The sequence below is a fragment of the Leptonychotes weddellii genome, chromosome 4 (genome assembly GCF_054177405.1).
Source record: "Leptonychotes weddellii isolate Sample4059 chromosome 4, ASM5417740v2, whole genome shotgun sequence".
Taxonomy (NCBI): Eukaryota; Metazoa; Chordata; class Mammalia; order Carnivora; family Phocidae; genus Leptonychotes; species Leptonychotes weddellii.
Window position 1 is genome coordinate 85,994,602 of NC_138372.1, and position 27,004 is coordinate 86,021,605.

The 27,004-nt window shown below is 54.4% G+C and overlaps 1 protein-coding gene across 1 annotated transcript; it reads right to left on the reverse strand.

Annotated features, from left to right (window-relative positions):
- Window positions 1-489: 489 nt before the first annotated feature.
- On the reverse strand, window positions 490-23,212 carry INKA2 (inka box actin regulator 2). The gene is made up of 3 exons (XM_081815657.1): window positions 22,990-23,212; window positions 3,618-12,198; window positions 490-3,206 (listed from the first exon to the last, which is right to left on the reverse strand). Exons 1-2 carry the CDS (start codon window positions 23,023-23,025, stop codon window positions 11,371-11,373), a joined length of 864 nt encoding a protein of 287 aa, XP_081671783.1. The 5' UTR covers window positions 23,026-23,212; the 3' UTR covers window positions 490-3,206; window positions 3,618-11,370.
- Window positions 23,213-27,004: the final 3,792 nt, after the last annotated feature.

Here is a 27,004-nt window from a genome sequence, read left to right on the forward strand (position 1 = left end):
TAATAGCTTACTAGTGCCCCCAAACAATCTAGTTTTAAAAATTAACAGTAAATACATAATCTATCATTTTACCCTCCACCAGGGGGAGCTTCAGTATCAGTTAAATACTTCTGCAAGCCTTGAATGAACAGTATGAATTCAATCCATCTATTCTTATAAATAAACACTGCTTGCTTCACGAAGAGGCATAAAGGCCTTTCCTCAAGAATTTCCAATCTACCAGGCAGGAAAGATATGTAAGAAATTCATCAAAGATATGAAAACGCTGTAATTTATTAAACTGGTCACAGAGTTCTCTCAGGAATGTTTGGAGAAATATGGGTGTTGGTATGTTATTCTCTTTCCCCTACAGCTTTGAAGTAATCTCTCTTTGGTATCTTGATCTGCCATCATAACTGACCGCTTTTTACCCCTCAGTGAAACAGCTTGTTTCTTTGAAGTTAGAATGTACTTGGGAAAAATTAATCTTTGGGAAGGTACTGATCTCTAATTACCAGCATTATTAAGACAAGCTACTTGGTCTGGAGCTATTTTTCTCTATATAGGAACGTTCTCCGTTATCTGGACCTGCCCAAGTTCAAATATTTTGCCTCATTTTCCTCATTAGGTACACATATATTTGTCAGTTCATATATCTGATTTTTGTTTTTAGGACTGAGGGACAGGAAGAAAGATTACCTCAGTTTTTTCCTTGTTATGCAATCACAGTAGAACGCTAGAAGACCTAAAATATGCTCTTAAAAATTATATGTGTGTGGTGAAACCAGCGTGTGAAGAAATTGGTATTTGGAGGAAGAAAATAGCTTGTAATAATAACCTTTTGTTTTATTTGGGTCTTGTACTTATTTAAAAAGGTGCTACTTAAATGTGTATTGAAATAGCCCCTCTTGACTCAGCTCCAAACTTAAAAGGGTAGAGTGGTTTGGGTGCTTGTCCAGGATCTGGAAGAAGCCCATCTTGTGCAGGGAAGGAAATGAATGTGAGCTTTGAGGTAGTCCAGCCACCAAGCTTTTAGTATTTCTATTCCCCAAAAATGTAAAAAATGCAAGTTATTCTTGAAAATGTAGTACAGACATTACATTGAATATGAAATTTTTTTTTACTGCAGTTTCATCTTGGGTTTGCTGAATGCACAGTCCATTTATTTAATGTCATGTCTTACTAAAATTTGCTTGTTGAGAACAGCTGGAGACTTTGAACTGGATGCCTAGTTCTGTTTTCTGGGAAGGCGACATCGATTGTTTTGCAGACATTAAGAAGAGCTTTAAAAGGGAATTGGGGGATATAGCTCTGGCTTTTTAAGAAGAAGCCTCCTGTGATTCTGGGCTCAAGGTGTGACATACATTTCCTGCTAATTGCTTCTCTTAAGAAGCATGGGCTTGGCTGTTCCTCTTGAGGAAAAACCTTAATAAACCTTCCCGTTTTAAGCCGTGATGTGACTCTTATTTTGAGCTGTTGTTTTCAGTGTATTTTTTTGGTAAAGTTTAACCATGTGCAAGTTCTTGTGCTTGCTTTTAACCGTGTACAAATTCTTGTAGGGCATATAAAGCAGATGATCCTTAGGGGCCTATCAGCAAATAGTTGCTTCTACTCTATGCCAGGTACTGATCTGCATGTTGGGAATACAGCAGTGAATAATACAAAACAAAATCTTTTCCCTCGAGGAATCTTTGGCAGGAGGCAGAAAAATGTGCGTGCGTGCGTGCGTGTGTGTGTGTGTGTACGTACGCAATGAGGAGTGCTGTGGAGAAGAGTTCAAAGGCTAGGAGTGCTGGGCGGAGAGAATGTTGTGGTGGGCTGAAGGTTTATATCTTTGCTGAAGTTGTTGTTTGTGTAAATGTTTGAAATGTGCAGCCCACCCAACTGCATGGGGGAAAGAAGGGCCTTCGGTGCATTGGGAAGGGTCTGCAGATGCCATGAGATGGGCGAGTGCCTACATGTTCAAGTACAGTTCAAGCATTGGCTGCGTGGGGTCCACAGAAGGGACTTCAGCAAAGGGTATAGAGAGCATGATCTGACAGCCTCTCATCAGGACACTCTGGCTGCTGAGTTGAGAATAGCTTGTGGAGACCAGTTAGGAGAAAGTGGAGCCGGCAGGACCTCCTGACTCAAGTGCAGTGTGAGAGAAAGAGGAATCAAGGATGACCCCCAAGATTGCTTGCCAATAATCAAGATAGTGAAGATTGTGGCAGAAGCAGGTTTGGGAGTTCCATTTGGAACAAAGTGTTGGGAATGGGTCAGATCCTCGAGTTGCACTGTAGGCAGTCGGATAGGTGTCTGGAATTCAGATGAAGAGACCTGGCCAGGAGGTTCACACCATTTGAATGTTTAAGAACGTGGAGCTGAATAGGACTGCTAGTGTTGACTGTAGGTAGAGAAGTCCAGGGACTCCATCATGAGGTTGGGAGATGAGGGATTGGCAAAGGAGAGCATGAAGGTCATGGTGACCTCGATGGGCCATCAGTGGGGCGGTAGGGGGCATTGGAAACGTCAGGTGCGGACTCCTCTGTTAAGACGGTTGCAGCAGCACGTGTTGGTGCACTCATAGGAGTGGCCCACTGAGGAGGAAAACAGGCTACATGGACGGAATCTAGCATACAAGTAAAGGGGCTGAGCCAGATAGGAGCGTGGGCAAGCATGGCGGTGGGAAGAAAGGATGGGATTGTAGAAGCTGGGAGGGCACAAAGAACCAATAAAAAGTACCATAAAGAAATGTTCGGCAAAGTAGTAGGAGAGAGAAGGGACCGATGCTTTCTGTTCTGGGGGAGCCAGAATGCTTCAGGGAGGGGAGTTTGAACTGGCCTTAAAGGGTAGAATTTCAATAGGTGAGCATGGGGTAGAGTGTCACAGATTTGCAGGAAACGGGAGCAAGAAGTTGGCATTAATGTGGAAGCCATGGGCTAGGGAGTAGGGTGGAGCCATATTGTGGCCGGCTTTGAAACAAGAAGGTGACCTTCTGGTAGGGTGAGCTAGGAAAATAGGGCCTGGCGCTCATCTGGGGGCCACGGAGAAGGGACGGAGAAATTTCAGAAGGGATCTGGACGAAACGCCAGGTTGCAAGGGTGACTCCCCATGGACGAATGGTCTTTCCAGTCTGCATTTCTCACTTCATTTACCCCCTTTCCCGAATGAAGCTGGTCTCAGTCACGTGGTCGTGATCATTCGCAAACAAAAGCTCAGTCTAGAAGGGAACCAGCATTAATACTCTGGCAGACACTGGGGAGGGTACGTGCTCTGTTAAGCGCTGTGAATTGTGCAGGACTGTTGAGTCTCAGATCTGTACCTCTGAGACAAATAATGCAAGATATGTTAAGAAAAAAAAAGAAGAAGAAGAAGGTAGCGGGAGGGGAGGAATGAAGCAGGGGAAATCGGAGGGGTGGACGAACCATGAGAGAAGATGGACTCAAAAACAAACTGAGGGTTCTAGAGGGGAGGGGGGTGGGAGGATGGGTTGGCCTGGTGGTGGGTATTGAGGAGGGCACGTTCTGCATGGAGCACTGGGTGTTGTGCACGAACAATGAATCATGGAACACTTCATCTAGAACTAATGATGTAATGTATGGGGATTAACATAAGAATAAAAAAAAAATTGTATGTAAAAAAAAAAAAAAAAATACTCTGGCAGGCAAAGATACTCGGATTGAAGAGAAAAATCTCCCTTATTAACTGCTGCTCCACTCTATCTGACACGATTCTGCTCCCCTTGGGCCTTTTGGCACCTTGGGGGCATGCAGCAACTCTGGGTTCCACCCTCACACCCTCCCAAGTTTTCCTCCCCCTGCTGTTAGCTCACAGTGGGAGACCACAGCCTCTGGCCCTCTCAGCCCTTGCCTCGGCACCCACCAGTGATCGGGAAGTCTAGGAAGGGGGCTCTTTTCCTGAATTCACTCTGTTGCGTAGCTGCGAGCTTCCCCACCAAGGTCCCGTCATCCAGGCCTTCCCTTGTGGGTGAGAGGGAAGGCACAGGCCACACTGTAGCTCCTGTCGCATCACCAGTGTCCCCAGTTGGGTGGGTTGAGCAATTTGAAGGGGCCGCCGGGATTAAGGGGATGCTAAGCCTTCCCAGTTGGGAAAACTAGGGCATGGAATTGTGGGACAGGTTCTGAGCTCTGCCTTTCTTGGGAAAGGATACCTTTAAGGGAGAAGTTTAAAGATACTTGATCCCCGAACTCCTGGCAGGGTCCTGAAGCCAAGGCCAGAGGATTTGGAATTCTCTGGGCCCTTGAAATCTCAGATGCAGAGCCTACCCCCTTATTTTCTGCTATATAAATGGACTTATCTCAAAAGATGCTTGGAACCTCAGACTAGGGATTCTAAGACTGCCTAAGTCAGTCTGGCCCAGTGCTCCCTGTGGTAATGAGCAGGCTCCCTGGGCCGCCCCTGCGCCGTGGCAGTGTGCGTGGCAGGCTTTGAGCGAGTGCTCGCAGGCCTGCTGGCCCTTCTAGGCCCACGTTCCCAGCCTGAGTCCATGTAGGGATTTCAGGTGCTGCACTTGGCCCATTGGGAAGAATCTCTGTTGGGTTTTGGTTTTGTTTTTTTTTTGCTTTAAAAAATAAATTCATGCCTGATACCCTCCCCTTTCCCACCACTTTACACAAATGACTACAAATTTGGCCTTGTGGGCAGCTCGGTCCCCCCCTCCGCCGGAGACAATGCCTGGAGTGTGGCCAGTAGCGGGGCTGGAGGTAGGGAAGCCCGAACACCCAACTCTCAACTTCCTTCCCCGTTGCCCCGCCCTGCCTAACCCTCCATAATCACAATGGGGGAAGGAGAATCTAGCAGACTCAATGTCCCCAGGAGGGGTGGGGATCCCTGGCAAGGCAGGTTAGGAAAAACTCCTCGGGGAGAGTAAGTCTGGAGCCAGAGGTCGTTGCCAGAATGGACAAGGAGATGAGCCAGGTCAGCAAGACCGGTGTAGAGGGCGCAGGCAGAAAGGGGGACAATTTGGAGGCTGGGGTAAAAGCGATGTCCTCTGGGCTGGAAATGGGGACCCATTTGGGACGGAGCCAGCCTGGGAGAGAAGCGGCTGTGGTGGCCATCTGAAGGGCCTGAGCTCTGGGCGGCCCAAGGACACTGGGGCCCCCAGGCAGCCTGCAGGAGAACAGAACTGACCTGGGAAGCGAGGGTGGAGTAAGCCAAAGTACCAGGTGGCGCAGAGGGGACCGCACCACAGCTTGGAGACGGGGCCAGGAAGGAGCTTGTCAGCTGTCCTGAAAGTGGGCCTTGGGAGCAGCTGAGGAGGCCTTGACTGCTGGCCTTCCTGATGCAGGAGCTGGGCTGGGCAGAGGGCTCACCCTGACAACGAGGAGAGGTCACAGTCACACCAAGATACAGAAATGCGTAATGAGTACTTGCCACCCCAGAGGGGCTCACGATCTAGATGAACATGCACGGGAGCGATTTGAAAGTGGGTCCTGTGGTTCGGTATACGGGCACAAGTGAGGCCCCTGGAGAGGGCTTCTCAGAGGAGGTGCCCTTTAAACTGCAGCGAAAGCTGAGTAAAAAGCCAGTCTGGGGCCTTGAGGAACCTGGAGTCTCCGAGAACAGCCCATGGAAAGACCTAGGGGCAAAGAGCCCACGCTTGCAGTGCTCAGTAACACACCTCCCTGGAGGATAAAGAAGCAAGTCCCCCAGGGTCTGAGTGGGCAGGGCGGGGCCTCCAGACACCTAGAACAGTGAGGCCAGGTGAGGATGAAGTCACAGAACCTGAAGACCTTTCCTTCCCGTCCCCTGTGCTCCCCGCCGAGGGGCAGCATTTCCTTGCAGATGCAGCCTCCAGTCAGGAGGAGAAGAGGAAGGGGGCTAAGGGAGAGGCACGGGAGGAACGGGAAAGCGGCCAGACGGGGTGACAGCAGAGCCAGAAACCAGAAAACAAAACCGGACTCTTCCCTTGGAGGGAGACACCTCCCCCCCACCCCCCAACAAGCAGTGCCCCTGAGAGCCACCAGGTAGCCTCAGTTGGTGGCATCTGCTGTGTCTGAAGCCCCCCTCCCTGACCAGTTGGAGGCTGCCAGGGGGCTTCTTTCTGGGACTGGAGAGGGCAGGAAGAGGGGCAGGGAGGACAGCCCAGAGCTGGGTCATGGGCAGGAGAGGGTGGAGGTGCCGAGCATGCGAGAGGTGATTTTTGGCAGGGATTCCTAGGTCCCTGGAATGGGGCGGTCATCTTGGGCGCCATGCCCAGAGGGGCAGATCCAGAGAGAATGGATTCTGTGGAGTGGAAGCCAGGGAGTGCAGCAGCTGCGGCCTGAGGCCTTAGTATATGGAGCTGGAGATCCTGCTCCCTCCCGCACCCGGGGCCCCGCCAAGAGGCAGCACAAACAAGTATGGCAGTCCCTTGTCAGATTATGATTGCCCCAAGCACTGTGTTGAGGGGTAGGCACCCCCAGGAGGGCTCCCTGCCTCAGTGTTCCTCAGGGGCCTCTCTCTGACCAGAAACTCAAAGATGACTTTGGAGAGACCAGGGCGGGGCGGGGGGACCCTAGAAGAAAGGAAGGAAGGGGGAGGAAGAAAGAGGAGGGCTCAGGAGGGGATAGAATGTGGACCCAGGGATGTTTCAGGCAAGGCTGACTTCACCGTGACCCCTGTGTGCGCATGTGGCAGAATTGGGGGTGGGGTACACCTGAAGCTTGGAGGTGGTGGGCAGTGGGCGTGTCCAGACGGATTGAAGAGCACGGGCAGAGAAGCAGGTTCTAAGTCCTTTGTCAAATTCAGAGTGAATCTGGGAGAGTTCTCTTCATCCTCTTTGTTCTAAGGATTGGGTAGAGGAAGTAAGAGGGAGGCAGGAACATCCTAATAATAGTACCAGGGGGGTGACTGCTGTCTGGGACGCCCGACTGGCTCAGTCAGTACAGCATGCGACTCTGGATCTCAGGGTCCTGAGTTCAAACCCCACGTTGGGTGTAAAGCATAGTTTGAAAATAAAAGTAAAAAAAGAAAAATAGTACCAAGGGGGTAACTACAGTCTGAGGTGCTTATCTTGCCTTGTGCCCTGGATCTCCTAGGCCCTTCCTCCATCTGCACCATCCTGGGCCCCGAGACCTCCTGTGAGAGAGGGTTTCAGGGCACCTCCAGCCCCATCGGGGGGAGTGGATCCTAGCAGGACAGCCACTAGCATCTTTAGGCCATTAGTCCCCAGGGTGAGTGGGGGGATGGTAGGGGGTGAGGTGTGGAGCTTAGCAGGGACTCTAGGGACCAAGGCCTTAAAGAGCAGAGAGCAGATCAGGGGCTGGACTCTTCTCAAAGCCTTCAGAACTTGGCTCATTCAACTCTCCAGTCCTTGCCAGGAATGTGAGGGCCCGGGGGTTGACTGTGAGGGCCAGCTGGGGACAGAGGGACTGTGAGGGACAGACGGGTGGCAGTGTTCCCTAGAGCACATCCTCAGGCACTGGGGTCCTCAAGCACCATTTCTGCGCTCAGCCCCCCTGCTGCTCTCTCCATACCCACCCCCCCCCAACACACGTCATCCTCTATGAGAAAGTGTAAACTTTGCCATTTCGCAAGTAACAGCCCACCTGGGTTATATTTTTACCATGTACAAAAACATTGCAGAGAAGACAGTAGAAGACAATAGAGAAACCTATTGTCTTCTCTGATCCTTGCTACAGTCTGGTGAGGTAATAGGGCCAGTATACATTTTTTTTAACAGAAGAGGAAACCAAGCCCCAGTGAAAGTTTTTGTTATTTTCTAGCAGTTTCGCTCTGGTTCACATGGTTAGTGCCTGAACCGAAGGTCAGGTGACCCAGTAGAGAGCTTCTGCTGTGTCTACATGGTGTGCATGACGTCCTTCAAAGCTCCAGCAGCCCTGCATTATCCCCATGTAAGACAAGAAAAATGAGGCTCAGAGAGGTCAAGCGACATACTCAAGCTGACAGGGACAGAAATGGGTCTCAGATCCTGGAGGACTCCTAATCCAGTGCGCATTCCATTGTACTGGCAGAAGTGCCTTAACTGCTCTGGGTGGAGAAGGTGGGGGGTGACCTGAGGTGCGTTGAAAGCTGGAGACAGGCCCCTGCTACCCAAAGTCACAAGCTGTGCTTTTGCTTTTATGGAGGCCCTGTAGGAAATGGTGTGACTTGGGAAAGATGGGGTGCCCCCTCCCCGACGGGGAGCAAGGGGGATGTCGTGGGGACAGAGCCGAACCAGGTCTCTGTTCCTCTGGGCAAGTTTGGGTTCAGATCTCAACCTGAGGGGTGGGTGCAGGGGAGGTGCTTGGGGACGCCCCTCTGGGAAAGAGGGGTCCCAGTCCTGAAGGGTTGGAAAGAGAAAGAAAGGAGGGAAACCAGGCAGGCCCAGCAAGGACTCTTCTAGCTCCTGCTTATGGTGGGGGAACATCTAGAGACACACTCTGGCCACAGAGCCACAGAGAAGCAGGTGGGGGCCTGGGCAGATGCCTGGGCCAATCAGGGGGTCCCTGTACCTGCCAGGGAAGTGGGCTAGGTGTGAGGCAGGGCTCCATGCCAGGGAGAGTATTAAATGAGCTTCCAGCTTATTTGCATGTCCTAATTAACCATAAAATGAGCCCCAGGGGCAGAATTAAGCTGTCAATTTCCCTCTGCTAACTTCCACTACCTCCCCCTCATCCTGCTGCTCCCCACCCCTACACTTTTCCTGCATCACTTAGGCCCCAGGCATTCCCATTCACCTCTCCCCTCAGCTTCAGTGAAATACACTCTCCATCCTGTCACAACAAAAGCCCAGAAAAAGAAGGAAAAGGAAAAACTAGTGGTGGTGGTGGTGTGTGTGTGTGTAAATGAACTGGCCATAGTCTTTCATTAGCAAAGCATGACCTAGTGATGAGGGCATTACACCAGCCCAGTCAAGACCAGGGCAAAATTCCCCCACCGGACAGTGAGCATTCCATTTACTATCCATGCATGGATAATATGGGGAGGACAGGTTTTGTTGTTGTTCCTCTTGACTTGGCTTTTGGAGCAGAAATGGACACTTTGTGGGGTAGTGTGCAAAGCACCAGGCTGGGAGTCTATCGCGACCGGTTCACTCCCAGCTCCGCCGCTGTGACCTTGGGCAAGTTGCTTGCCTTCTCTGAGCGGCTCCACGTAAAGTAAGGGGATCAGCAGCCCCTTTCAGAGTGTGGTGAGAAGGAAATGAGAACACAAAGATGGCGGCGCCTGATGCCTGGGAGTTCTGTTGGTGGCAAATGTCACTCCTAATTGTTTTGTTCTGGCCTGAGTTAAAATGAGTTTTCATTCCCTTGGATCCCTTCTGGCCAACCGATGGGTTAGGAGTTGCTGCTTCTCACTGAACCCCTTGAGCCAGGAGCTGGGTCCTTTTCCTTGCTGTTTTGAGTTCCTGTCGCAGTGCCTGGCACTGGGAGGTGTGCAATAAAGTTTGGTTCACTTGGTCCGGATTGCCATGGCCGGTCCACAGAACAGATGGGTCACAGATGAATGGCCAAGAGGGGACTTGGTTTCCTGTGGAATCATTCCGGATTGAAAGCTTGGTGACCTCACCGCGGCCTAGTGGGAGGACCCTTTTCTCTCTCTCTCTCTCTCACACACACACACACACACGCACGCACACACACGCGCGCCCCCCCCCCGCCCCCCAGCAAGGCAGACACAGCCAATGGGGCTTCACCCCGCACTGAACTACCTCAGTTCCCCGGGGAGACAGAAAGGATGAGCGCGAACTTGCTCCTCCAGAAAAGGGCTGGCTCTACCAGCAAACTCCGGGGACAGGAGAAAAGGCCGTTTTGCAGCCAGACAATCCTGTTCCAAATCCTGGCTCCTCCATTAGCTAGAAGCCTGATCTGGGCAGCCTCTCTGACCCCTAAAGAGCCCCCACTGATTTACCGGGAAGATGGTACTTTGTAGGGTCATTCTGAAGTTTGGAAGGCATGCTTCTGCACACTGCCTGGCAAATAGCGAGCACTGGAGAAAATACCTAGAAGTAGCACCTTTCGTCTGGTAGCTTCCGCCACCAAGAACTAAACATTTCCCACGTGATTGAGCGGGGGTCTGAGAGTGACCCTAACTGGCCCCACCTCCGGCTGTGGAGGGGCCGCGCGAAGCCTCCTCCCTCCGCCATCTTGGTCTCCAGGGGTCCAGGATGCAGGAAGAGCCTCGCTTGTTATTCTTCTCCTCCAGTTAGCTGTTAATGCTCCGAGGGCGGGAAGGCGGCTTGCGTCTAATTGCAGCTGTCACCCCCCATCAGGCGGGAGGGGAGCTCAGCCGGGAGGGGCGAGGGGAGGAGAGGGGGAGGGCCTGCAGGGCGGGGCCGGGCCCAAACAGGGACCCGCATTGTCTCTTCCCAGCCAGCGGGCGTTCCCTGCGGGGCGGGACGGCCACGTGCGCCGCTCCAGGAAAGCTCTAGGCGCCGCGCGATCGGAGCGGAGCTGCCCGCCCGGCCCTTCCCCTTCCCCGCCGCCGGTCTGGTCCGGCCAGACGGGCCTCCGCGCCCAGCGGGGAGGGAGGCCGCGGGGTGAGGCTGGGAATCCAAACATGAGTGCGCGCGTCGAATGGGCGCACCTTCGCCGCGCCGGCGGATGCCCGTGTGCTTGTGTCCGGGGTGCGGGTTCGGTGCTGGAGGCGGGGTGCGGGGGGAAGGAGCGCGTGTGACTCCAGAGCTGCACTGCTCTGGTCTGCCTCCTGCCCGCAGGGGGCGTTTCTAGGCCGGCTTCCTCACCTGGGAGATGGGGGTGGTAACTGCTCTACTTGCTTACTCAGAAGATGACATGAAAAGGCTTTCCAACGTTTAAAGTGCTATACAGATAGATATCTTTCCTGTGCTTTTGAAAAGACATAGGGCTATCTCAAGTACTCCCCTGGGTACACTCCTTATTCGGCCCATGTCTCAGGACCCGGGTACGGGCTGAAATCTTAAAGGCGACAGGGAGTGGGGGTGGGAATCTGCTGATCCCGATCCCAGGAGGGCTGGGGTTTCCATGCCTGTGTCTGGAGCAGTGCCTTGCCAGGGAAGCCAATGGTTATAAGGTTGGGGCCAGATCGGGGGCCTCTCTGGGGGAACCTGAGACCCCAGGGCCCTAATCCATACAGAATGTTCAACTGAAGTCTTTGCGGGCCCTGAAGGAATGTCAGGATTGCCTGGTCTCCTCCCCCGGCCCCTCATTGTCACCTGCAGTCCCAAAGTGAGCACCACTGTCTCTCTCAATGTCTCTCTTTCAGCCCAGGAGCCCTCACCTCCCCACCAGCCAGCCCCCACCACAGCCTCTCTCAACCACACACTGGTCAGCCCTGCTCCAGACACTCTTGCTGCTTCTCCCTCCTTTCTGGAGGAAAGGAATTCGGAGTTAGGCTTTTGAAAGCCATAGTGCCCACACCCCATCCTTCCCAGGGCCCAGCACTGGGACCCGGTCATGTTGGGTTCAGTCAACGTTCTGTCTCTAGGACTCAGACCCAAACAGCTGTGTTAATATCAAAGCCAGAAGGTGAGGGTTCCAGGGCCTTGGGGCAGCTTGTGGAAGGACGTTCCCCCCTTCTGGGCTCTGCAGTGCCCAGGAAGGGGAAATGCCCAGAGCCCTTGGAATGGCTCCGCTTCTTGACCTTGTGTGAGCGGGCGGCTCTGGGCTCAGAGACCGTGGGCGTCACCCAGCCTGGCTTCTCCTTCAGCAGCCGGTCTCGGTCAGGCCGCACACTGCGCAAGAACTTCCTAAAGATGTTCGCTGTGAGGGCAAACCTGCGGCCCAGCTCCCTGGGCTGGCCCCTCTCCCCTTTGGGCTCCCCCGCCTCCCCCTTCTCCCCACCCTTCTCCACTTCTGGCAAGTCCAGCCAGTTGCCCACCAGGTCTGCAAAAACGTTGTCGCCTAGCACCAGAGGTTGTCGGTTCCGGCCCCGGGACATCAAGGTGGAGGTCCAGTCTTCCGGTTCCACCAGCTCTGGCCCCTGCCGGGCACCGCTTCGATGCTCCGGTCGCTGTGCCCCGGGCAGGGGGGCCAGGTCCTGCCCACAGGCACTGCTATGGGACGGAAACTTGGCGCCAAGAGAAGGTTGGTTGGAGATGGGGCAGGCTGCAGGCGTGGCAGGACCTCTGCCACCCTCCCATGGAGGGGGCTCGGGCTGCGTCCGGGGGCTTTCCGGGCAGCCCGGGGCAGGACTCCCTCCGGAGATCTCCAGCTGTTCCAAAGCTGTCTGCACCTGGAGGAGCTTCAGTTCTTGCAGCGCGCCCATCATGCAGTTCATCTGGTCCTGCAAGCCATCACCCACTTCCTTCATGGACATCTGCGGGCGAGAGGGAGAGCGCAGGCCAGTGAGCCGTGCAGGGCTGGGGGAAGCGCTGCCCCTCATTGGCCCTGAACCTAGACTCCCCACTGCCCACATATACACCTCCAGGTCATTCCAGCCGGCCACTGACCCCACCTCCGTGGGGCCCAGTACAGTGCAGCTCAGAGCTGGGGGAGGAGGAATCTCAACGCTGATATGGCTGCATAACATGTGAATGGCCGCTAACATGCTAAGGCAGGTGCTGTCCTCAGCCACATGTGTGTGACTACGCATACACATGTATCAATTAATCTTTTTTTAAAAAAAGATTATTTATTTATGTATTTATTTGAAAGAGAGGGAGAGCACAGAAGGAGAGGGAGAGGGAGAAGCAGACTCCCCACTGAGCAGGGAGCCCGATGCGGGGCTCGATCCCAGGACCCCGGGATCCTGACCTGAGCCAAAGGCAGACGCTTAATGACTGAGCCACCCAGGCGCCCCGAGTTGATCTATCTTCAATCTCACCAACTAGTCAATGAGTTAGTGACTAGTCTTGTTGCCATTTTACAGATGAGGGGTGGAGGCACGTGAGTAAGTTGCTCAAGGTCAACAGAAGAGGTGGAGCTGAGACCGGTTCGAGGGTGCACGCAGCTGTGGTGGCCATCCTTGTCCTTTTATGTGCTGTGCCCTCCTCTTCCCGAGCCTCCCCGAGATGATGATGATGATGACGGCCACAACAGTTTGCAGGTGTTTACTATTTAATAGGGATTGAGCTAAATGCTCTATGCCCCTCGCCTCTTAGGATCTTTGTATAAACCCTATGAGGTTGCTATTATTGTTCACATTTTAACAAGTTAACCCTGGTGGGGCGGAAGTAACCTGCCCACGGTCACACACGCAGCTCATATGGCTGGGACTCAAACACGGGACACTCACTCCAAATGCTATGGCCCTAACTACCGAGCACTGCCTGCTTCAGGATGGCGGGGCAGGGGCTGGGCTTTGAGGGCGACGCTGCCCTCCCCGGAGCAGCGGAGAAGGCTGGAAAGGAACAGGAGGGTAAGACAAGGAGCCCAGATTCCCGAGGAAAAGGGGTAGGCCGGGGGTTTCCTTTCACTGCTGTGCACATCTGGCCAGTCCGGAGAGAGAGATGGAGGCCAGGAAGCTCCTGTTTGCAGAAGTTCTTCCCACCCCTTCTCTGCCTTCCAAACACCTGTCCTCCCTCAGCTGCTCTTAGACTTGGCTCCCGTGCTCTTCCTGCCTTCTCAGCCCAATTGGCTTCACGGCTCGGGCCAAGAGTGGGGACACTGGAGGCCAGCCCCCCAGTCCCTTTGTGGGCGTCTAAGGCCCGGGTCCCAGGTGCCAGCTGGAAGGGGCTGAGAGGCTGACTTGGGCGAGGGCCGAGTTTGGAGGCTGGGCAGGGGATGCGGTCTGATAACATTCACAGTCCAAGCTGCCTTGGTCCCGCCAGCTCCCTCCCCAGATCTGCTCATGTTACCAACAGCAAACCTCGCGTGAGGGGACCATCTGTTTCTTAAGCCCCCCAGAGACCCGCTGGGATCATCTTACCTCCCAGCCTTGTCCTAATGCACAGAACTAAGCCCACAGGGTGGAAAGCTGGAGGGATTGGGAGGGGAGGCACAGAAGTGCTCAGGGGAGCACGGACAGCTGACCCTCTTAGGCTTTGGGTCAAATCCTCCCCTGCCCTCCCCAACCCTGGCGGGGGCAGGGGAACCACACTAGGCTCTCCTGAGCCGGCAGCACTAACACCCGGAGGACTAACTGGGAGGCCTTTGCTGAGTGTGGTGGTCAGGGGCGGGGGGGTGGGGGTGGGGCCCTGGCAACCCTGGGATTTGCCAGATTGCCCGGGCAAGCAGGCTCCATTTGAGTGGCAGCTACAGCAGCAAGAGATGCAGCCTGGGAGGTGGCTGTGCTTGCTGACGGCCCCTTCTCTGACCTCTTTGGCTTCCAGCCTCCTGACCGATTCTCCTTTCTGAGACAGCCCAGCCGCAGCTGAGAAGACCCAGGGCAGAGTCGGAGGAGACCTAAGCCTCCAACCAAACTCCTCCAGGTCTCTAACTGCTCACCGCTTCTCTGACTTCCCTTTATCTGCCCTTTCCCTCATACCCCTTTCCTCCTCACCCCAACCTAGACCTCAGAGTCCCTTTTGGCTTTTCCACCCAGGGCCCCTGCTCTTGTCCCCACATGTCTCACATCTGCTTTTCTGTCTCCTGGAATGCAGAAGCCTCCTGGAAGGCTTCCGGCCACCAGATCAGTCTTCCCAGCACGCTCCTGTGATCATGTCACTCAGAAGCGTGTCTCGGTCCCCATATGTGTGCCCCCGGCTGCTGTCAGAACCTCTTAAGTGACACACCTCAAATGCCCTTCCCTGGAGTGCTACTCACCTCCCCGCCCCGGCACCCCCACACATTTAAAGGCTCAGTTGTTCATGAGACATCCATTGAGCATCTACCATCGAGGGCAGGGTCAGAGATCTACGCATTATTAGGTCTCCCCAGAACCCAGCTAGCACCTTGCCCCAGCCACACACCCAGAAAACATATTGAGTACCCCTGAATGCCCCAAGTCACCTCTCCAGACCTGCTGCCCTCGGGCAGTAACACACTCCACAGGGAGAAAGAGTCAGGGATGTGGCTCGCAGCTGCATTTCACCAACGGGCAAGGAGTCTGAGCTTGCAGGCTTCCTTCCAGAAGGCTGAACACAGTCCAGGTCAGAGGCAGTGGGAGGAATGAAATGACCCCATTCAATCTCTTCCAGTATGGAAAAATCCTGAAGAAATAATGCTGACATTTTGTACGGTTTTCCAGTGAGAAATGTATGTGGGTATGTATGAATTCAGGGCTGCCCATAAAACAGAGGCCCCATTTAAGTAAACAGGGGGTGAAATGGAAAATGATATTCTGCACTGGTTAAGGTCTTCAGTTCTAGAGACAGATGGCACAGGGTTCAAATCCCAGCTCGGCCACATAGTAGTAGCTGTATGACCGGGACCAGTTATTTAAATTGTTCTTCAGTTTCTCGGTTCTCCCACATGGGAATAAGAGTTTCTGCCTCGTACAGCTCTGGCCAGATGAGGTGAGGTCATAAGTGTTTATGCGTGACCTGGAGGTGAGTTCTGGCGGTTATCATAAGACTTCCTAAGAACTTCCAGAACACTTCTTCTTCAGTAGACCTTAGCACATAGTAATGACAGGACTCCATTCATCTACCCAGTGCAATCAAGGAGAAACACGACTCTTGTCCTGTCCCTTCTGTCCCACCCCTGCCCCCCACAGAGGAAGAGCCGGGGAAGGAAAGGGAAGCCCCGCATCCTCTTGCCCATTCTCAGGCCAGCTTGGTTGGCCAGCCGCGGTGCTGACACTGAGGGTAGAAGACAGCTGTGAGAGGGGAGACCAGAGGAGAAGGAAGTGTGGGAGGCGGGGAGGCCGGGGCATCAGCTGGGTCTTGACTGAGAGCGAGTTGCCTTTCCCAGTCCCGAGGGGAATGATGTCACCCCGGGAGAAGGAGCCAGAGGGCAAGCTGCTGTCTTCGTCTGGAGCGTGGGACCTTCGCAGATCCCAGGGTTTCTCTTGCCTCAGGAACCCAGTCCCCAGAGGGAACAGTGTGGGGTGGGAGCAAAGGAGAGGGGCCAAATCAGAGAAGATGCCGAACTAGAAATGATCGCCACTAAATCCTGGTCCCCAGACTGTGGGGGTCTGAGTTCCTCTCTGGCCTCCCAGTGCCAGAGCCTCAGGTCCTTCCTCAGGACAGGGACCGAATCATACCCAGCTTGCCCTCGGGGGCCAGTTGGAAAAGCCCTAAGAGGGTCTAGTTTGTTCTGATTAGTCTGAGTGGGAGTGGATCTAACAGCCACCTCCCCTCTGTCCACCCCTAGTCACGCTCACTGACCCGCACGCATGCCAGGCAGACCTGCTCCACCATCGGACATACTTCCCCAGCAGCACATCCCAGAGACGGGTGTGGGACTCCTTGCTGAGAAAGACCATGAAAGTCTCACCACCCTCCTTGCAAGCACCCCCTGCACCCACCAGCCATCTCCTATCTCCTGGGGCCTCCTGGGCCTCGAAATGTTTCAACCTAAAAGTTTTCTTTCTTTCTTTCTTTTAATTTTATTTACTCATTTGTCAGTGACAGAGAGAGAGCACACAAGCAGGGGGAGCAGCAGAGGCAGAGGGAGAAGCGGCTCCCTGCTGAGCAAGGAGCCTGACATGGGACTCGATCCCAGGACCCCAGAATCATGACCCAAGCCAAAGGCAGACCCTTTAACCAACTGAGCCACCCAGGCGTCCCCTAAAATTTTCTTCACGTCACGCTTCAGTCTCTCCCGCTGCAGTTCAAACTTCCTCTGTGTGTGAGAGCTGGATGGCCCCCAGGCACCCTCCATGGGAGTCCTAGCTGCCTAACTCAGAGGATTCCGGCCCTAAAGTGATGCTCTTCGCTCTCGCCTTGTCGGACCCCCACAGTTACTGTGGTAAGCTGGTGACCCCACTGTACGGAGTAAGAAATGGGATCTGAGATGTTCATTTTCTTCCTCGACATCCTTCCCTAGACTGACTTCACAGTTTTCACCATATCCATGGAGGAGCTCATCTCCTACTTAATGTTGCATGTAAATCTGTTTGTGTAAATAAACGTATTCATGTAGGAACTTACATGAAATGCATACACTTGCCATAAACAGATGGTAACTATGTAAAACTACAAGTTCTTCATCTGAGTATCACGTAATGTCATCCCGAGCGCCTCCAGTGCAAAGGCAGATCTATTGGCTGGGGTCCGAGGCGTATTCATGGGAAGACTGGGCCCCCAAGCCTGGCCCTCTTACTCCAGGCCAGTGGGCTTCCCGTGTCATCATGATGTGGCTTCTCAGCCCCGTGGGGTTGTTGTGAGAAGAACCCAGGAGAGTCAATGCGACACGCAAAGCACAGTTATCATCCTATGGGGAGGAAGAGCACGAAGTCTTGGAGGGACTCCAAGACCCAGTTCAGTTGCTTTCCACTGACAGAGCTTCTTCACTGAATCATCTGAAGAAGGAAGAAAGCCTGTCTGTCTGGAGCTGAAGGCGAAGATGCCCTAGGAAGCAGACCCCACCGTCCTGGACCTGCAGCACTGTGCCCTCCAGGGGTAATGTGGCGTCAGCTGCGCACGGATAGCACTGTCCCCCTTGGCACTCGCTGGGCCTTTGTGGTATGGGAGGCGTGGCGATGGGAAAGTGACACCAGCATCCTCGGCAACCGTCCCAAGCCCTCTCCTCGGCCCCCAATTGATCCCACAGCTGTGCCCTCCATCCACCCATCTCACGCCCTCTCCTAGCTCAGCCAGAATCCTTTGACACAGGTTCCGGCTTCGCCCGTGGACCTGGCAGTGTGCCCTGCCCCACTCCCCCCACCCCCATGACTCACAAGACCCCCACACAGTTCCTTTCAGCCCCTCGGGAAGCTACAAGGAGGTTCGGGGCCGGAAACGGGAAAAGCCCTGCTTTTGCCAAGGGGCCCATTCTCCAGTCCAGTGAATAGGGACCTTCACAGTCCCCTGCTCTTGGCTGGGACACGCAACAGGAAGGTAAAGAGGAAACTGTGCCAAGAGCTGGAGGAGGGCGGAGAGTAAAGAAAGAAGTGCGAAATGGATGAGCCCTCTCTTGACTGAACCATCTACCAGGGGCTGTGTGCTCCTGCAAGAGGCAGACGCTCGGAGAGAGGGGCCCAACCCTGCCCCGCAGGGAGCCTGCCTCCCCTGACCGGCTTTAGCTCCTCTCTGCTACAGGCAGTCCAATCAAGACCTCCAGAAGTTACCTTCCTTTTCTCGTTTCTGGTTCAGGCCTTCCTACTCTCCTGCATGGACTCTGCGATCACCACCTAACTCATCCTCCTGCCTCAGTTTCCTCCCTCCTCCCCTCCACCCCATACCACGCACCTCCTAGATCCCAGGGCACGTCTCCCATCCTGCTTCTCGCAGTGCACATAGAGAAGGGCAGGCCCTTTAGCATGGCATTCAAGGTCCCCATGGGCTGCTCTCAACGATTCTTTCAGCCCTGTTTGCTCGCTATTCCTCTGCACATACCCTATATCCTAGCCAAGCTCCTGTAGTCTTCAAACATCCCCTCTGCTTCCATCTCGGTGCCTTCCGCTCCTGTTGCTTCATTATCTGCCTGGAATGCTGTTTTTCTCCTGGTCACCTCCCTGCTGATCCCTCAAGGTCAAGCGCAAATGCTACCTCTCCACGGAGTTTTCCCTGATCCCCTGGCTGTAGCTAATTCCCCCTCTATGTAGCATGCACCCTCTATTTCTATACCGGACATATGACTACATGTACTGGTTAAGAGTGTAAGTTCTGCAGTCAGACTGGCTGGGTTTGAAGCCCCACTCTTCCACTTACCAGTTCTATGACCTTGGCCAACTCACTTAACCTCCCCATGTCTCATTTATAGAATGGGAATAAGGGAAGTACAACTTCGAGTTGCTTTGGCAAATAAATGACATAATCCATTATATGCCTGACATATCGGTGTTAACATCAATAAATTTTTTTTTTAAGATTTTATTTATTTATTTGACAGAGAAAGACACAGCGAGAGAAGGAACACATGCAGGGGGAGTGGGAGAGGGAGAAGCAGGCTTCCTGCTGAGCAGGGAGCCCAATGCGGGGCTCCATCCCAGGACCCTGGGATCATGACCTGAGCCGAAGGCAGACGCTTAACGACTGAGCCCCCCAGGCGCCCAATAACTGTTATTATTATTACCTCCCCTATTGAACGGGGGGTTCCCCCGAAGGCAGGCTCTGTGTCTGTTTGTATTTGTAACCACAGTGCTCGTGTCTGGTCAGGTGCTTTAAACATCAGATGCACTTCGTTAATGTGTCCTGTGAATGAATGACTCATGCATACCAGCCTGATCCATCCGTCAGGAGGTCGCCGGGCACAGTGATACAGGCTAAGGACAGACAGCTGCCATTTAATCTTCACAGTGGCTGTATAAAGTAGGTATTTTAAAAACCCTGTTTTAGGGGCGCCTGGGTGGCTCAGTGGGTTAAGTGTCTGCCTTTGGCTCAGGTCATGATCCCAGGGTCCTGGGATCCAGCCCCGTGTTGGGTTCCCTGCTCAGCATGGAGCCTACTTCTCCCTCTGCCAGCTGGTGCTTTCTCTCTCTCTCTCAAATAAATAAATAAAAATCTTTAAAAAATTGTTTTAAAATTTAAAAAACCCGCTTTGCAGATGAGAAAACCAAGGCACAGGGGGGTTAAGTAATCTGCCTGGGTCACACAGAGCCAGGATTTGAGTTCAAGCTGGCCTGCCCCCAAGTCCCACGGTTCACACTCCTCCCTCACTGACCCTACCCCGTTCTTCACCCTAGCTCTAAAAGTCAAAGGAGGCCACATTAGGAGATCCTTGGTAAAAGCTTTTTTCTACCTCAGGAAATTTGCTCTTTGGTCCCTAGAGTTGCAGGCTGTTCCTACTCTATCTCTTCCATCACCTTCTTTTGTCCTTATCTTGCCTTTAGGCTCTGGTCCTCCTCCACATGTCAGAACCTCTTGAACTTGTGGCCACTAGTGGCTAGATAACTTCCTTCTAGGAATACGGAGTTGTCCTAGAAGGCCCTTCTCCAGCCCCAGAGAAGTCCCTCTACTGCTTCATCATGCCTCAGCTAGGACAGGCATTCCAGGAGCTGGCCTCCATCAACCTCCTCTTCCTCCAGGAAGCCTTCCTAGCCTGGCTGGACTTCCTGAGCCCCTGTGGCTCAGCCTCTGTACACTCTATTTGCTCTACACTGGTACTGACTCAATGAGGAACACGCTGTGAGCATCTTACATCTGCTTTCTCTGTGTTCTTGTGTCTACCCCATTTGTTGGAAGCCCTCAAGGGAGCAGTGGGTAAGAACAGCTGGTCCCAAGGCCTTGTGTTCGTGCAGGGCCCCTCTCCAGTGGCTGGAGGGGAGAGAGAGATGTTCCCTGCTGAGCTGTGGCAGCCCTGACCCCCTCATCCTAATGAAGAAGTGTGTCAGCTGCGGCTACTTTCCTGCCCCATTTCATCCCTGAAACGGATCCTGGTCTCCTTCCAGGCAGGGGGAAAGGGCCAGTCCTCTACGCATCAATCTAACTGAGCCAGGATCCCCAAACCCTTGGCCTCCCCGCAGGGCTCACTTGTTAGAGAGCAAGTTTTCTGCTCCGAGAAATTGAGAAATTCTGCCACTTTGGTTTTCAGGAGCATGCTCTTCTTGTCTAGATCTTCTGGGCCAAGGACAGGGCCAGGATGCAGGAGGGGACACAGAACACCCCTGACAAAAATAATGTCATGACCTGTTAACCTTTCCTTTTCCAGCAGGTTAACCCAGTGTCTGTAGGACACAGGCTTCTTGAAGGGATTTGGTGGCATAAATGAATGTAGAACGTGACTAGTATTACATGCGTGCCATTCCTGAGCACATGCTAACTTAAGGCAAAGCCAGGCAACACACAGTCCCCCTCGGTGGCAGGGAAGATTCTGCCTGGGATAAACACACAAGCCCCACCGCCTGCCCCCACCCTCACAAGCTCATGACGTAAGACCCCAGGTCTGCAATGGGGTATAAACAAACGAACTCTCCCCATCCTAGTCACAACCATGTTGCACTGAAGTCAATCCGCACAGTCCTTAGAGGAGCCAAAGGACTGAGCCTGGGCTAACTCAGCTCTACTTTCTTCTTCATTCCCATTGGGAAAACTGAGGCCCTGAGGTTTGGTTCAGCTACCTAAGCACCGGGCTGAGGTGTTGGAGAGTAAAGGAGACTCTAATGCTTCTGCCTGTCACTCTGCTCTGTCTCATTTCTGGGCAGCCTGGCACAGGGGAGGAGGGGGAGGAGGCGGGGCACCCTGGGGGTGGGGGTGGGGGAGGGGGAGGCTGCAGAGCTCTCCCATCTGAGTGTCATTCTGGGCCCCAGGCCAGGCATTTGGCTTCCTCTCCGAGAGAGTCAAAGGCTGAAGCTGCTCAGACAAAGGGCCAAATGAAAGCTAATGGGGAGCTCGGTGACTTCAGCCTCTCCCCTTCCTCCTCTCAGGGACTGGGGGCTCAAGTCCTTGGCAGGAGAGGGTGCAAATCAAGACCTGGAGCTCAGTTCAGTGCAGATTCTTATTTGCCTTTTTTATTCTCCTGGCATCCACAGACTGTCTTCCTCCCCTCACCCCCTCCCACCTAGGGTGCTATAAAAAATGCAAATCAGTAGGATTTTAAAATTCAAGCCTATGCCAGGAACACCCACAAACCCTCTATTAAGGCAGATCCTGAGGTGGGTGGTGTGGTCCCAGATTCCAAGCATAAAAAGAGGACTCTATTAGATTCTTTTCTCAGCATGGGCCTTGGACTTCAGACATGATCTGTGATGACCTTGACCTTTCTGATATTGGACAAATGAATGGGAAGAGTCAGAATTGTATATGTGTGGGCTGGGGCTGACCATCCCAAACTGACATGGGAAGCGGGGGAAAACTAGCATGGGAAGGGACACGGTGGCGACTTCTCTGTCCCTCACCTAGGCAGCATTTCTCTGGGTAACTTTCCCATCTGAGTGTCACCACAAAAGGGGCTTGAAGAGGAAGTCCCAGAGAAGTGACCATTGACCTGAGAAACAGACGCTGGAGTGGAACAGACAGGAAGAGTGCTTGGGAGCCTTGACCAGGAAGCATCAGTGAGAACACCTGCTCTGCAAGCTGCCCTCCCCCAAAATTGGCCCCAGATGCAGCTGCCAAGTTTGGAGGGGTGGGGGTGGGGGGGAAGTGTAGAGTTTGCAGGAGCGGGACAGGCTGTCATGGAATCTGGAGAGCCATGGATCCAGGTCTGCTGTTGAGAGCCTGGGTGCCCCTGGCTCTTGAAAGTAGGAAGAAAGAAGAGGGGAGAAAAGTGAGACCAAGGAGAGGTCCACTCCGAGAGAAACTAAAAGGAACTAAAAGAGGCAGAGGCAAAGGCACAGGAGGGAGTCGGATTGAGAGAAAGGCGGGCCTGGGGGCCAAGGTGGGGCGGGGCGTGCTTATCTGTGTGAATTCGGGTGGTTGCGGGAACCAGAAAGGTGGCAGGTGTGTGTGCGGGAGGGGGTGGTATATGAAGTCGGTGAGAATCAACCTAACGGAGCTTTGGGGGCACCTTTCCCTCCCCCACTTGGGTGATGCCCGGATCCCAGACGGAGCTCCTTCTCCCGACCCCTGCACCCCTGGCCTCCGCAAGCTCCCTCCGCACTCCCCACGCCCGGCCCTGACATCTGGCCGGGCCCCCGCAGCTCCGCTCGAGATCTGCCAGGCGGCGCCCCGCCTCGGGCGCGGGGCCCTCCCCCGCCCTTCCAGCTGCCAGTCCCCCCCCGCCCCCCCGCCGGCAGACAAGCCCGGGCAGACAGCCGGCCCGGCCTGCCCCCGCAGCCGCGCCAGCTCTGCCAAGCCCGGCGGGGCTGGGGGCCTCAGGCAGTGCCAGCTCCCCGCGAGCCAGCGGTCCCCGGCTGCCCTCCGGCCCGCGCGCCCGGCCCTGCTCCCGGCGCCCCGTCTGGGAGTGTGCCCCCGTGTGTCCGGCGCCTTCTCTGGCCGCATTTCAGTCCGGGTTTGGGTTGCTCGGTCTCCGTCACTTGCTCGTGTCTGCCTCACTCTCACAAATCTTTGCTCCAAGTTTCCTCGCGGCCCATTCCCTCGGGCCAGGCCCTGCCCTCTGCCTGCCCGTCCCCTCGTCTCTGGCCTTCCTCCGGCCGCGCACTCCCCGCTCCCCGGCCCGCGGCGGGGGCCAGGTGCCGTCCGGGCGGAGCAGTCCTCCGCGCCCCTGGCGCCCGCTCAGCTCTTACCAGCTCTTGTTTGAGGCGGCGCAGATAGCAGTCCATTTCCCTGCTCTCTTCCTCGTACGCCCATTTGCCGGGCTCGGCTCCGCAAGAGCGTCCCCGGGTGGGAACAGCGGCCCCCGGCCCCGCGCTCCGCTCCTCTCGCAGCGGCGAGCCGAGCCACGGCTCCCAGGCCCGGACTTAGAGCAGCTTCCCTGGCTCTCGCGGCGCGCTGTCCGTGCAGGGGGCGGAGGAAAAGTGGGACAGCCTATGAGAATTCAGGGGGGTTGCCTTCAGCCAATGAGACGGGCGCACCGAGGGGCGCGGGCTGGGCGGCGGCGAGTGGACCCTGCCGCGGGTGGTGGCACAGGGCTGGGGCAGCGGCGACTGGGGGCTGGCCGGGCGACACCTGGTCCTCGCAGGGGGGCCGGGGGTATGGTGACGCCAGACTGTACCGACGTCCCCCAACAGAGCACGTGATCCCCGTTTGGTCATAAAGAGAGAGCAGCATCTTACGGGCGGGCACTGGGTAGTGGTCTCAGGAAGAGGCCGAGTGCCTTAGTTTCTTTCAATCCTGTTTCCCAAACTCGGATCAGAAAAGGGACATCCTCCACCAAGCAGCCAATCAACAGCTCTTTTGAACTCTGGAAGTGTACTGGAAGTCTGGAAGTGTGGGTCTACTTCACCTCCAAGGTGTAGGGTACCCCCCCCAGCCCACTCCTCACCGGTGGAGGTGAGGAGCCACTTCACTTATTTAACACAGAACCGTAGCAGAGGCTCTGCTGTACTCCCCGCAAGGGTGTAAATCTGGGGGGACAGAATTAAGACAGGCAAGGTCTCTGCTCTCAAGAACGTGCATGGGGGCGGGGAAGGGGAGGGATGAGACAGGTTAAAATAAACAAACACGGTGATTTCAGGTAGTGATTCTTCGTGAAAACAGCAAACAGGGTCATGGGATGGGGCTGCTTTCAACAGGGTGGGCAGGGAGTGGAGGAATAGCCCCTCTCTTCCCCAGTACTCCCCCAGTGTCAGTTATCCTAACTCTTGCTCAAGGGAGGGGGCCTCAAAGTTGCTCGGATTCTAGTCAATGCACACGGTCCAAGCCCGGGCCGGAGCTGGGGCAGGTGGACCTAAGAGGGGCCGCAAGCCGGCCGGGCGCCCCTCCCTGCGGAGCTCCGGACCCGCCACGCCAGCCTCCGCGCGCGGCCAGATTGTGGGTCACTCCCGGGGCCCAGGCTCCGCGCCACCCGCCCCGGCCTGCGGGGGGGGGGTGCGGTGTTGCAGGACCCCAGAGTAAATAGGGTAATTAGCGACATGTTATTTCGAGATAATTAACGGGAGAAAGTTTGCCCCAGGCAGAATCTGGGGTCTCTGTGACAGAACCGTGCAGACGTGGGAGAAGGGGCAGAGAATGCAGGCGCTGCAGTCATTCCCATCCTTGTCAGCAAAGACTGCCACTCCTGCGGGGGAGGGGGTGGGGGGGCGGGTAGAGGCAGGGAGGATAAAAATGAACATCTTCAGAAATGAAGACTTTGCAGAGTCCATTTGGATGCCTTCACTTAACCCTGGGTCCTCAGTTACAGGGGACCTTGCCCCTATCTTTCGGCCTAGAACTGAGCCCCCCCCCCACCCGCCCCCTTTGGACGAAGCTGCAGCAGCGGTAGCAGATGGTTCCAGAAAAGAAAGAAGAGGCGTAGGTGGGTCGGAACTCGGTCCGAAGTCTCTGTCTCCGTGGCCCCTTGCCAAGCCCAGGGACCAGCGCTCCCTTCGCGGTCCCTGCTCAGGATCCCCTGTCAGTCGGAAAACCTGAGGGCCCCAGGATGGAGCTGAGAATCTGCTTTGGCGTTCCCAAGCTGCTTAGCCTGACATCACATTTCCTTCTGCTCTCCAGGTTGGTAGGTTACCAGGGCCAATGCGGCCCCGCCGGTCCATGTGAGGCGCTGTGCTTGGCCGGCAGGCTTCCTTGCAGTTGGGAGCCCGAGATCCCCAAGGGGGGCCTTTCTGTGTACCCCAGGCCTGTTCACAGTGGGAGCCACCCCCAAGGACGCAGCTGCTGTCCCCAGACTGACTGAACCCTTTCTGGAGTTGAATCTTCTGGGATTAGGATAGAAAGGGGCCCCTGGCCACTATCATAATCCACACATAATCTTACACTGGGAGAAACACCACCAAAGGGTTCCCACCCCTGCAGGCCTTGCTCACTCTTAGAGCTCCAGCACCCAGCAGTGGCGGCTATAGAAGGCAGTGAGTAAACAGTGGGTCTATGGTTGAAATAGTTTTTGGAGTCAAGTTTAAGCCCCAGTTTTGCCATCCCTGAGAGCTCCTGGACTGGAATCCTCTTGGAAGTTAAGAGGATGGCCATACTTCACACTCCAAGAGATGCAGGCTGATCTCCTGGTAAGAACCTTAGACTAAATGGTTAGCACCCCTAGCTTGCTGACAGCACAGTCTGACTTGCACAAATGCTTTCCTTTTACTGGCCTCAGCTTCCCTTGTATAGTTAAACCTATGTGAGCCTAACACTTTTCTACTCCTTATGAAACTCTTAAGAAACTCTATTTTGACAATGATCTGTGATGCAGTCAGGACAAGAGGAATCCATCTCGGAGATGAAGACTATATTGTTAGCAAAGCCAGACTGCATTCTATCCACTTTAATATATATATATATATATATTTCTAATTGAAGTATAGTTGACATATAATATGTTAGTTTCAGGTGTATGACAGTTATATACATTACAAAATCCATCTACTTTTAGAGTCAAGGAGATGGCAAGAAAAAAAAGTTGATGACCATAATCTCAGTGCAGTACTCCAAAGAGAGGTCCCTAGACAAGTCAGAGGTGCTATTACTGTGTGGTTCCCACAGGATTTTGGAAGAAAATGGCTGTCAGACTCTTAAGTCCTTTCATGATGTTGGACCATTGCCGACTTGCCCTTGCGAAGGCCGACACTGCACCAGGGTGTGTGGGGCTCTCTTACTTTGCTTCTGAAGAGACAGCTCAGGCCGGGCAGGAAAAAGGACTGCTGCTTCCATTTTTCCTTCTTCTTCTTCTTCTTCTTTTTTTTTCTTTATAAGGGTTTAAGTGGTAGAGGATAAAGCCTGTTGCCATAGTTATATAAACATGGGTAAATATTCCTAGGCTGAGGATGGGGGGCAGGGGACATGATTCATTTTTGTTAAAGAAGACTCAAATAGTTCAAACTCCTCTCTCCTGCACCCCGAAACTCAGCCTGGAGGGAGGATGAGATTATCTCATTTGAAAATGAAAGAGTATCTCAAAGGTCTGAGATAGGCTGTGAACATACTTTCTCAAAGCCATCCAGTGCTGGGGTGGAACCCTCCAGAAAGGCAGCTCGGCATTTGCCCCCTGCTAGTGGGGATCGGTGTGTGGTGGGTACTTCTCCTGAGAGACAGGGTGCAGCTCCTGGAAACCGGTGTCTTAAGGGTGTCAGACTCATGGGGTTTGCCCAGCCTAGTCAGGGAGGGTGGCCTCCTCTGTCCCATTGCCAAAGCCTGGAGGTCCTGGCAGCCATGACTGAGCTCACAGGGAGAGGCAGAACCAGTTGTGTCCCAACAGAGCTCACATCCTAAGCGAAACAATGGAAACACTGCTGTTCTCCTGGCTCCATATCCTGTGGCCCCCACCTGGAGGTCCCCACCCACTGCGTCCTAGCCAGCTCTGGAAGATGCATCCCTGGGTGAGGCAGTGCTCCTCTCCCCGAGCAGTAGAAGAGCCAAGGAGCTCATACCAATGTGAGGAAAGACATACGTGGCCACACACAGTCTGGGAACCTCATCATAACACCCCCCTCCCCAGAGTGGGGTCCGTATCACCACTGCCCTCCTGCCTCCATGCCCTGTGCCTGCCAACAGCCATTATCCCGATCCCCCTCTCCGCCACCCGCCCCACACACCTCCAGAGCATCAACAGGAAAGGCTGACCCTGGAGATAAACACGTGCTGCTGGAATGTGCTCAGATAGCACTGGGGAACTGTTGCTCTCCAGGCAGAGGACCTTGCCTAGCAGGCAGGCCC

Excerpts from the sequence above, each read along its gene's own strand:
- INKA2 (XM_081815657.1), bottom strand. The coding sequence starts at position 23,025 with ATGGACTGCTATCTGCGCCGCCTCAAACAAGAGCTG. Across the intron at positions 12,199-22,989 it reads GCCGCCTCAAACAAGAGCTG|ATGTCCATGAAGGAAGTGGG; the intron begins GTAAGAGCTGAG and ends TCTCGCCCGCAG.